Genomic DNA, 12,352 nt, shown 5'->3' with positions numbered 1-12,352 from the left:
CGAACCCAGGGTCTTGCATGTGAGAGGCAAGCGCTCTACCGCTGAGCCACATCCCAGCCCACATAAAAAGGTTTGCCTGTTTGAATTTATACAAAAATATTAACAAGGAACGAACTCTTATATCCTGCCTATTACTCAACATGCTTATCATATTCATCTATATTGCTATAATATAGCAGTTTATTTATCTTCACTATTGATGTGTAACATCCCAGTATATGAATATATCCAATTTATTTTTCTATTCATTGGAAAAAAATTAAGTTTCTTCTGGATTTTCATTATTAAAAATAAGGCCACCACAATTATAAACAGATAAGTGATCTTGAAGCTAATACAGAAAAGACATTGAACACCGCAAAGAAGTAAATGAATCACTGAATGCAGTGGCCTGTAATTCCACTGATTCAGGAGACTAAGGCAGGAGGATACCAAATTTCAGTTACCATTGGCAACTTAGTAAGGTCCCTGTCTCAAAATTAAAAAGAAAAAAATGGGGAACGAATATAGCTCCCTTACCAAAGTCTATTGCCAATTAGCTAATCCACCCATATTTGGTGCCATCCTTATCAATATTTTCAGTGTTGGTTTCTCATTTAGGAAAGATAATGCTCAGTCATTCTTATAATTCCAATGAACAATGCAGTGCCTGATGCCTACAGGGAACCCATTAAACATATGTGGAACAAGTAACTTAATCTTTACCTTAAAATACAGGTTTTGACTAATAACCTTACGAATTATCAGTTTTAGAAGTGTGTTCTATTCCTCAAGTATCATTATGTTTTATAAATCATATATGGCCAGCAAATAAAAACTAGAGTTTTCTTGCAAAGCTGGTTTAATGAGCTAATATTGTGGATTAGTATAATACCTACAAGCTTTTCAGCACTTTTTTTTTTAAAAACAGAAGTTCTCTTTCCACTACATAAAAATAACTAATAAACTAAAAGCAATTCTTATGGGAAGCAACTGACTCAATAAGTGTTTCTTATTTCAAGGTATCTCCTTATTTGATACTGACTATAAATGAAATTATTAATACCATTTTATTTTAATATCTAGTAAATATGATATATCCTCACCAAAACTCATGCTGAGGTTTCATTCTTCAATATAGCAGTGTTGAGAGGTGGGGCCTAGTGAGATGTTTGGATCAAGGGGCAGAGCCCTCATAAATATATTAATGCTCTCAGGAATAAATTGTCACTCTCATGGGACTGGATTAGGTATTAGAAGTTAGCTATCTGTCACTGTGATAAAATACATGAGAAAATCAATTTAAAGAAGAAAAGGTTTATTTTGGCTCAGAGTTTCTGTATAGGAGGCCTTGGGCCCATGGCAAGGCAGACTATCATGGTGGACAGCTTACAGCAGAAAAAAGCTGCTCAGATGATGGCTGCCAACAAGCAGAAAGAGGGAAATAAAAAGGGGTGAGGGCCCTCATATCCCCTTCAATAGCATATCCAAAATAAAGTGTGGAGATCTAACTTCTTTCTACTAGGCCCCACACTTCGTAGAAGATGTATACCACCTCCCAATAACACTACATCTCCCAATAACATTACAGACTGGTAACCAAGCCATTAGCATATAAGCCTTTAGAGGACATTTAAGACCCAAATCGTAACACTGTGAGACCCAAACCATAACATTGCATTTGAAAGTATCTGCTTGCCCTTTTGCTGCATACCTTGAGTTGAAGCAGTATTAGAGTCTTACCAGAAAATGAACTGATACTGGTGCCATTCTCTTCCCAGCCTCTACAACCATGAGCCAAAATAAATCCTTTTTATATAAATTAGCCAGTCTCAGGCATTCTGTTATCGTAACAGAAAATAGACTAAGACACCTAGTTTTCTCTATAAGACTCATCTCCTTTCTAACAGATGTTCTAACATCCCAATTCTTTAGATGACATGACTCTTTAGATGACTATAGTTCTGAAATACCATTCCAGGTTTGAAATGGACCTTCATAGCTAGCATGTAAAAAAAATAAATAAAGCAATTCCAGATTCTGCTATCTCATCCCAATTCAGTTTTTGTTCACTAACTTATTTTTTTTTAAACATTGTTTTCTTCTACTGGAGATTGAGTCCAGGGGTACTCCACCACTGATCCACATCCACAGCCAAATTTTTTTTTTTTTTTGAGACTGGGTAATGCAAAATTGCCAAGGCTGGCCTTGAACTTATGACCTTCTCGTCACTGGGTAGTGAGAGCTCTACTGCTGAGCCACAACCCCAGCCCTCCAATAAAGGCTTTTAAAGTAGAGAAATAACATGGTCAGGTAATAATGAAAAGAAAGGAAAACCCTTCATTTAAACTCTTGATGTGGGACACATGATGGAGAAGAGCAATAAGTGATACAAAAGCCCACATGAGAAAGGCTATTTGGAAAGAGGCCTGAACTAGTAATAGACAGGAATGGGAGTAGATGAATGTATGCACTCTCAAGGAGCTAGAATCAACAGACGTTGGTAATATATTAAAGGTAGTTTGAAGGTGAGGAAGAAGTGAAAGATGTACTATCAATCAGTAAAATGATGACTACTGCTCAGACAGTTGGTAGAAAGGTAATGATTTGTCTGAGAGGTGCTGAGTCACACTGAATTGCTACATGGGTCTGAATGTTATGGGAAAGATAAAGGCTACATGTACAACTTGGAGAGTAATCAGTATAAATGACTAAATACAGGTTTGGACAAGATCACCCCAAAATAAAGTGTAGAACAGGGAGAGTGCAGTGCTTTAGGTTGGGAGTCGAAATGGTAAAAAAAAAAAAAAAAAAAAGAGGTCTTATTCAAGTATGCAAAAGAATATATGTCCTCCCCCCAGAAATATACTCAAAATAGGGCAACATAGGTGTTATCGTTCGAGTGACTCTACCCAAAGTCATGTTTAACATTCGATTCCCAAAGTAACTGCTGAGAAGTGTTAGGACTTCTTCTTAGGCCATAGGGGCTCCACGCTCATGAATAGATTAATATCTTTGAGAGATTGGGCTAGATCTGTTAAGACTGGATTAGTTACTGTGAGAGTGGGTTGTTATAAAGGGAAGGTTATTCCTCAAGTTTTAGACTTTCTCACATGCACTCACTTACCACTCTCACATACACTCCTGATGTGATGCCATCTGCCATGAGGCTCTAATAAGAAGCTGGCAGATGATGTTACCATGTTCTTGGACCTCCAAACATGTGACTTAAATAAACCTCATTTCTTTATTAATCACCTAGCCTCAGGTAATTTGTTATAGCAACAAAACTGGTAGAAGATTGGTACTGATAATGGAGTTGTTGCCATAACAATACCTGAAACATGGAAACAGATTTGGAAATGGGCAATGGGCAAAAGTTAGAAGAGTTTGCAGAAGTAGGCTAGAAAATGCCTAGAATGCTGTAAATAGAGTACTTTACACACCCTTGGTATGGACTCAAACAATGAGATTTGGGAAAGTTTGAAACTTCTTAGAGATTGGCAACATGATCATGATCAGAATGCTGTTAGAAATGTGAACAATAAAAGCCATGCTGATGTAGTCTTAAATGGAGAACTGTTTTAATGGAAACTGGCAAAAAGCTATTCTTGGTCTAAAGTAGCAAAGATTTTGGGTGAACTATGTCCATGTCCTAGGACTTTACTGTCAAGAGTGAGAACCTAAGGTATTTAGAAAAAGAAAATTTTAAAGCAAAATATTCCAAGAGCTTTGTAGGTACTTTTTTAACAGCATACAGTAAGATTCAGAAGCAAAAGCATGACCTACAGCTGGAATCTATAAGATGGAAGCAAAGTCTAAACATTTGGAAAATTCACAGCCTACCCTCCTAAAGAGTGACAAACGGTGTTCAGAAGGGATTACTGAGGGAATAGCTTTCCACTTGCGCTTGCTAGACAGACAAACTCCATAAAATGTAGCCAACTGCCAATCATCAAGACAATGGGATAAAAGCCCCCAGGCCTAAGAGAACTGAATAGTTTCAGAAAATGGGCACTCTTCAAGGGCTTGCTGCCAAGGGCCATCTCAGGACTCTGTTCTCTACATCTTGATACAGTATTCAGCTGTCCGAGTAACAGCTTAAGCAGGCCTACATATAACTCTGGCTGTGCTCCAGAGAGAGCTAACAGTAAGATTCGGTGGTATCCACATTCCCATGGTTTTCAAGTCTGCAGGCTCACAGATCCCAAGAGTTATGAGGGTGTGGCAACCTCTACCTAACTTCCCCAGAGTCTAGAGAGAAATCTCCAGGTGTGGAACTACCACAGAGATTCTCCACTATTATGCTTATTGGATATATGGGAGCAGGAGTGTGCCTTTTGAGATCCCAGAATAGTAGAGCCATAGGCACCAGCATGCAACCTGAGTATAGCCACTTGAACCAGGCCCAGCGAAGGCAAAGGCAGGGTTTCCTAAGGCCTTGGATGCCTGTCCTTTGCCACAGTGTGTACAGGAGGTAACATATATAGAGAAGGATTCTTCTGAAGCTTGAAACTTACTATTTGCCCTTCTGGATTTTGTACTTGCTTTCAATTGATAGGCCGTTCTTGAAGCCTTCTTCTATTTTGGAACAGGACTGTTTACCCTATGTCTGTCCCACTGATGCCATGTTGGAAGTAGATAATTTCTTCTGATTTCACAGGCTCACAGCTGGAAGGAGTTTGCCTTGAGTTTTAGATGAGATCCTGGACTTCTGAGTCAATGTTGGAATGAATTATGCCTTTGGAGCATAATGTATTCTGTACAAAAGAAGGATGTTAAGTTCTGGGGGTCCAGAGGCAGAATGCTGTTTTGTATATCTCCACCAAGCCAGATATGGTGGCATACTATTTTGGAGGCTGAGGAAGGAGGATCACAAGTTCAAGGGCAGCCTGGGAAACTTAGAGACCCTGTCTAAAAAATAATAAGGGCTGGGTATGTAATTAAGTACTACAGTGCTTTCCAAGCATATACTAGGTCCTAGCTTCAATTCTCAGACGAGAGAGAGGGGGGGGGGAGGGAGGGAGGGAACAAAGAAAAGGAAGAAAAAAAATTTTCAACAAAACTCATGTTCAAATTTAAACCCCATTGTAGAAACTTAATCTGACTATGGTACTTGAAGACCTTTGAGATATAATTAACATTAAATGAGGCTAATAAGGGTAGAGTTCTAATCCAATGTACTTGTGGTTTTATCAGGAGGAGGATGAACCTGAGCTAGGACATTATGTCTCCCAATATGCTACCTTATGCTGCTGCCTTGGGAATCCACAGTTTCCACCAGCAAGGACTACCTCATAAGATGCAGGTGGCCAATCTTGAATTTCTGTTCTTTAGAACTGTGAGCTGAATAAACTTTTATTCTCCATAAATTACTCAGTCTATATTCTTTAGTTATAGCAGTAGCTCTGGACCCACAAAACTCATGTCCTTCTCACAAAATACATTCATTCCATCACAATAGACCCAAAGTCTTGATCAACCAAGCCTTAACACAAAAAAGATTCATAAATCGAATAGTATATAATTTGTGCCTTGAATTAAAACAACATTCAATAAATTGTGAAATATGGCAACTTCTAAAATTTCTGTATGTATCAGATTCTGTAACTATAAACAGTAGATATTGCCAGGCACAGTGGCACACACCTGTAATCCCAGGTACTTGGGAGGCTGAAGCAGGAGGATCATAAGTTTGAGAATAGCCTCTGCAACTTAGTGAGGCCCTAAGCAACTTACCTAGACCCTGTCTCAGAATAAAGAGGGCTGGGGATGTGGTAAGGTGTCCCTGAGTTCAAGTCCACTTAAAAAAACAAAAAAAAAAAAGCAAGGTGCTAAGCAACTCAGCGAGACCCTATCTCTGAAGTGAAAATAAAAATAGGGCTGGGGATATGACTCAGTGGTCAAGTGCCCCTGAGTTCAATCCCTGGTACCAAAAAAAAAAAAAAAAAAGTAGATATTATTAGAACCTATCTCAGAGAATTTTCTAAGTAAACAGGATAAGGTACACAGAATGGCTTCAAACAATGCCTAAAACACAAGAACACTTTTCCAATAATAGTTATCACTAGTAATACACTCTAAAATCCGTACTATAAGATATAGCATTTTTAACACCATGAACCACATAGAGCAGTGGCTATAATTTACTGAAATATGATCTGGTCAGAAAAGAGCACAGACAAGACAGAAGGCTTGTGGGGCTTGGCCTCTGTACCTGGAGGTCCTGCAGCAGCTGCATCTTCCATCAGTTCTCCCTCTTCCAACTCCATATTGTTATATTCTACATCATTTTCTCCAGACCTAATAAACAAGATTCATCATTCTCACAGAGTAAAAACAATTAACATTTATAAATACATTTCAAAGAATTTTATAACAAGTGTACCAACTTTCTCCTATGAAGACATAACATTTCTAAATGCAAAAATAATAACTTCTATCAGTATCTCATGAATGAGTAATGTTAATGTTCAAACAACCATTTGAATAATAAGCTTTTTTAAAGGAAGGAAGTCTTTTTTTATAATATAACTTTATTTTTTTAAATTTACTTTTATGTGGTGCCAAGGATCATGTGCTAGGCAAGTACTCTACTACTGAGATATAACCCCAGCCCTAAAATATAAGCTTTTTAAAAATATCAAAGTAGAAGCTAGGTGTGATGGCATATGCCCGTAATCCAAGAAACAGGAGAAGTTGTGAGGCAGGAGGATCACAAGCTCAAAGCCAATCTTAGAAAATTATTAAGACCCTGTCTCAAAAAGGGCTGAGAATGCAGCTCAGTGGTAAAGTGCTCCTAGACTCAATTTCCAGTACCCACCCTCCACTGTCACCCACTAAAATCAAGGTAGGGTTGGCAACATTTAATTTTTAAATCAGAAAATCTGAGAACCACTGTAAATAGAAGAGACTATAGGTTTAAAGAACTGGTAACCTAATGATAGTAAAATTAGGAAATGTTTAAGAAATAAAAGTCCAAATTACTATACAGGACTAAAATAACTTTAAAAAAAAGGTGCTGCTTCCTACTAGTACTCATAAAGACTCTCTTATTACTAAAAAACACTATTTTTAAACTACAAAGTATTATTTGGAATAGTAGAAATCATTTTTTTTTTAATTTTTAAAAATTCATTTATTTATTTGCTGTAATTTGTTATACATGACTCAGCATTAAAAGAGAAGAAAATCATGACATTTGTAGGTAAATGGATGGAGCCGGAGAATACGATGCTAAGGGAAATAAGCCAATCACAAAAAACCAAAGGCCGAATGTTATCTCTGATAAGTGGTTGCTGATCAATGTTATTTTGTATATTTAAAGAAATCTTAAGATCATCTCCCAGCTTGATGGTTTAAGGAGCTCTGCAGACCTGCTTTTGAGAAAACTGGTGACAGTTTTTTTTAATAAAACATTTATGGGCTGGCACTGCAGGTCAGGGGTAGAAAGCTTGCTTACCATGCATGAGGTCCTAGACTCAATCTTCAGAATCACAAAAACAAAAGCAACGAAAAATATTTAAAGATTCTCAAAATGATTCTATTGAAACCGAACAAATGAAAAAACATACACTTCAAAAAATATACATTAAGCTGGGCCTGGTGAAACAGGACTATAATCCCAGTGGTTTAGGTGGCTGAGGCAGGAGGATTACAAATTCAAGGCGAGCCTCAGCAATTTAGCAAAACCTTGTCTCAAAATAAAAGTCAAAAAGGAGCTGGAGATGTAGCTCAGTGGTAGAGCACCCCTGAATTCAATTCCAATGCAAAAAAAAAGTATTAAAATTTATTAAGACAGAGTATGCATCTGTGGTACCTGAATCTTAAATCACTCCTCTTCCCCATCAAATCCATTCAGACAGAAATCCCACTTCAGATTGGAATTGTCAAGAACAAAGATCTTCCACTTCCTGCAGCTCCCAAGAGGATATATTCCCAGGAAGGGTAAGAAATCAATATTTCTCATGTTGCCTCCAGCTACATATTGCTAATGCCAAGGTCTAAGTGTATGTGGCCAAAAGGTAAGGAATTCCTTTCTACCCAGATCCATATGTAAAATAGAGGCTCTACTTGGGTATAGCATGTTGAAAATGCTGAGGCCCAAATTGCCCTTGTCACAGCTTATTCATAAAGTGAAGGTTCAAAGCTAAAAAAGCAAACTCAGAAGAGCTAAGCTTACTGCTCCACTGCCTAGTTAGCTCAGCTTTTAAAGCAGGAGAGAGAAGTACACTTTTCTCCTCACTCCAGTTCAGAGCCACAGGGGATGGGATTGTATCTCAGTGGTAGAGCACTTGCTTAGCTGGGTTCAATCCTCAGCACCACATAAAAATAAATAAATAAAATAAAGATATTTAAAAATAAAAGAGCCACGGAGAAAGATGCAACACATTAAAAATATCAACAAAATATTAGCAAATGGATCCAGCAATATAAGAGAATCATAATATACCTTATCAGTAGAATAAAAATGACCCTCTGAGTAGATCGAAAAAGCGTACATAACAAAATCCAACCCTGTTTATAATAAAACCACGCAATATTCAATAAAAACTAGTAAAAATACAAAACCTCATGAGGAACCACTGGATCACTCATACACTTCTAGAGGGAATGTAAAATAGTATAGCGATTCTAGATAACTAACATTCTCTTTAAAACAAAACATGCAATTATCATATGAACCAACAATGCATTTATCCCAGAGAAATTAAGAATTATGTTGACATAAAAACCTGTGCACAGGCTCAGCACAGTGGTGTACTCCTATAATCCCAGCTACTCAAGACGCTGGGAAGGAGGATTGCAAATTCAATATCAGTCTCAGCAACTCTGTGAGGCCCTAAGCAATTTAGGAAGACTCTGTCTCAAAATAAAAAATAAAAAAGGGCTTGGGGATGTGTTTCAGAGGCTAAACATCCTTGGGTTCAATCCCTGGTAAACAAACAAACAACACTGTGCACAGGTATTTATAACAGCTTTATTCAGAATATAGCCCAAATCTGGAAACATTCCAGATATCCTTCAATGGATTGGCTGAATAAACTGGGGAACACCTACAATACAGAATTACTACTCAGCAATAAACAGAAATGAACTATTAATATATACCATAACCGGAATTCAATCTTCAGAGAACTATTTTAAAAGAAAGAAGTCAATCCTTTAAGGCTATATGTTTACACACTGAAATAACATTCTTTAAGTGGGGGAACCTTGAAATGAGTGATTGCCAGGAGTTAAAGAGAGAGCTGAAATGGGTAGAAAAGTGGATATGACTATAAAAAAGCAACATGAAGAATTCATATGGTGAGGAAAATGTTCCATTCTGACTGTATCACAGTCAACATTCTGACTGTGGTGATGTACTATACTTATACAAGATGCTCCACTGGGGAAAATTGGATAAAGTGTAATGAGATCTCTTATTATTTCTTATAACTGCATATAAAATTATCCCAAAATAAAAAGAAGAAATTAAATGCCAGGAAAAAAATAAATAATATTATTACAGAAAAAACATGAAGGGAGAAAGTTGAGAAGGAGAAGAAAGGAAAGAAATGAATATCTTTTCCAGTTAAAAAAACTGATAATGATCACTAGTCAAACAGATGATACGCCTATTTCTTCTTTCTAAAAGGAAGAAGGGCTGGGGGTTTGGGGTAGTGGTGGAGCGCTTGTCTGGCATGTGTGAGGCATTGGGTTTGATCCTCTGCACTACATAAAAATAAATAAATAAAATAAAAGGAAGAAGAGCTGGGAATACAGCTTTCCTTCTTGCTGGTAGGGCACTTGCCTAGCATGGGTTCAATCCCTAGTACTGTGGGGGGTGAGGAATGAATGAATATGAGTCAATCTATAAGAGGAAGGAAAATTAACTTGTGCTGTTATTTCTATGAATTGTATAAAATAATTTAAATTAAGATATTACTATAGATGTGGTAAAGGCGCTCCCCCCGCCCCACTGTCTTGACAAGGTCACAGTCCAGCGTAGATGAATGTATATGGACACAACACAAACACTATTAGAAAGGTTGTGAATCAAGTTTTACATAAAACCCAGCTGCCTTTAAGAACAATCTTGAAAAAAAGCCAAGAGTCATAACAAAGTAGTAATTCAGATTAAATTATATCTGTTAGCAATCTTTTAGCAAGCTGGACTTCACATCATAGAAAGTGCTATTAAAGAATAAACTGTAAATTTTCCATGCTGATTCAAATCAATCAGTTCTAGTCATCTAAAAATCTCACATTCTCATTAGGGACTTCTCATTTGGGGACTTAAAAAGTACCCAGGCTTCACATTTTAACTAGCTAACCCCTTTTAGATAACTAAATGGTCTATTTTGAGGAACTAATTTTGTAAGAATGGAGGGGAACCCAATAGGATGTTAGAAAAGTCTCATCTGGGATTAGGTGTGATGGTGCATGTCTGTAATCCCTACAACACGGGAAGCTAAGGCAGGTGGATAGTAAATTTGAGGCCATTCTCAGCAACTTAACAGAACTTGGTCTCAAAAATAAAAAAATAAGAAGGGCTGGGCATGTAATTCAGTAGTAGAGCACCCCTGGGTTCAATCTCCAGTACCACAAAGAAGAAAACATCTCATCTGAGGCTGGAATGTAATTCAGGGGTAGAGCACTTGCCTAGCATGTGTGAAAGCTTGAGTTAGATCCCCAGCACTGCAAAAATACAAAAACAATACAAACTCAAAACCATCTCATCTGAACTCTTATTTAACAACTGATACAGGGCTGGGACAGAGAAGGTACAAGATGAATCTGGAGTGCTTTACAATAACACAAAGCTAAAAAAGTGCTTAAAAATGATGGAGGGCTGGGGCTGTAGCTCAGTGGTAGAGCACTTGCCTAGCATGCATGAGGCACTGGGTTCGATCCTCAGCACCATATAAAATAAACAAATAAAATAAAGGCATGCTGTCCATCTACAACTACAAAAAAAAAAAAAAAAAGACAGGACTAGGGCTATAGTTCAGTGGCAGGGTGCTTGCCTAGCATGCATTAGGCACTGGGTTAGAAACTCAGCACCACATAAAAATAAACAAGTAAAATAAAGGCATTCTTGGGCTGGGGATACACCTCAGTTGGTAGAGTGCTTGCCTAGCATGTAGGAGACACTGGGTTTGATCCTTAGAACCACATAAAAATAAACAAATGAAATAAAGGCATGCTGTCCATCTACAACTACAAAAAATAAAAATTAAAAAAATAATGGAGATATATTCAAAGAATACAGGACTTAGCTGTAACAGGTTACCATTAGCCAAATGTATAATAATCTGAGCAATGAAATAAATGATAGTAAGGAATTCAAACCATTTTATAACATAAGAATTGATACTAGTGAAATTAATATATCAATTAATGGGGTTGAGGAGCAAGCTCTTCCTTAAAGTAGAATTCCACTATTGAGTATAGAAGGAATAAAGGAATTAGAAAATCATCAATGGCAATTGTTATGGTTTGGATGTGAGATGTCCCTCCAAAAACTCACATGTGAGACAATGCAAGAAAGTTCAGAGAAGAACCAATTAGGTTGGGAGAGCTTTAACCAATCAGTGAATTAAAATCCCCTTATGGGGGTTAACTGAGTAATAAGTGGAAGAGGTGGGGCACTGTAGGTGTGGCTTTGGGATATATATTTTGTATCCTGCAGTGGAGTTTCTCTCTCTCTGCTTTCTGATCTTCATGTGAGCTGCTTCCCTCTGTTAACACTCTTCCGCCATGATATTCTGCCTCACCTCGACTAAGACCTCTGAAACAGTGAGCCCTCAAACAAACTTTTCCTCCTCTACAATTGTTCTGGTCAGATCTTTTAGTCACAGCATTGAAAAGCTGACTAAAACAGCAATCACAAAGTAACCTTTTTTAAGTAAGAATCATCAAGAGATATGAGAAACAGGTTATACAGTATCTCTACAAAAAGCCCCCATAAGGTATTCATTAATAACAAAAGGATAAGTAATTCTAGAAGGGAGAAACCTGGGAGACAATACCTAAATCAGATGATCAAAATTAATAACCATCAGTAATGTGACAGATTAATATCATGTGTAATTCCACTCATTGTGCACAGAAAAAGATGCATCAAGACTTCAGTAGTATTCTTGCCAAAAGTTCCCAGCTCAATCTAATCATGAGGAAACAGACTAATCCAATTGAGAGACTGTCTACAAAATACCTACTCTGAGGTGTGGAGATGTGGCTCTACTGAGTGCTGCCTAGCATTCCTGAGATTCTGGGTTATCATGCCCAGCATCAAGGGGAAAAACAAAACAACACACACACATACTCACTCTCTCTCTCTCTCTCTCTCTCTCTCTCTCTCTCTCTCTCTCTCTCTCTCTATTTC

At 37.5% G+C, this 12,352-nt stretch overlaps 1 protein-coding gene across 10 annotated transcripts in view; it reads right to left on the bottom strand.

Annotated features, from left to right (window-relative positions):
• The window catches only part of Trim37 (tripartite motif containing 37), a 139,271-nt gene that overhangs the window by 60,139 nt on the left and 66,780 nt on the right, over positions 1-12,352 (bottom strand). For all 10 annotated transcript variants that reach the window (XR_009224774.1, XM_046423202.2, XM_058572330.1 and 7 more), the window contains exon 17: positions 6,197-6,282. Coding sequence is in view for 9 of the 10 variants with exons in the window: in XM_046423202.2 (XP_046279158.1) it covers positions 6,197-6,282 (86 nt within the window). In the remaining variant the exon portion in view is untranslated. The remainder of the gene's footprint in view (positions 1-6,196; positions 6,283-12,352) is intronic.

This window comes from Marmota monax, unplaced genomic scaffold, assembly GCF_021218885.2.
Source record: "Marmota monax isolate L192 unplaced genomic scaffold, Marmota_monax_Labrador192_F-V1.1 WCK01_AAM20220418_F8-fsc00171, whole genome shotgun sequence".
NCBI lineage: Eukaryota > Metazoa > Chordata > Mammalia > Rodentia > Sciuridae > Marmota > Marmota monax.
This window is presented reverse-complemented; position numbering and strand designations above follow the sequence as displayed.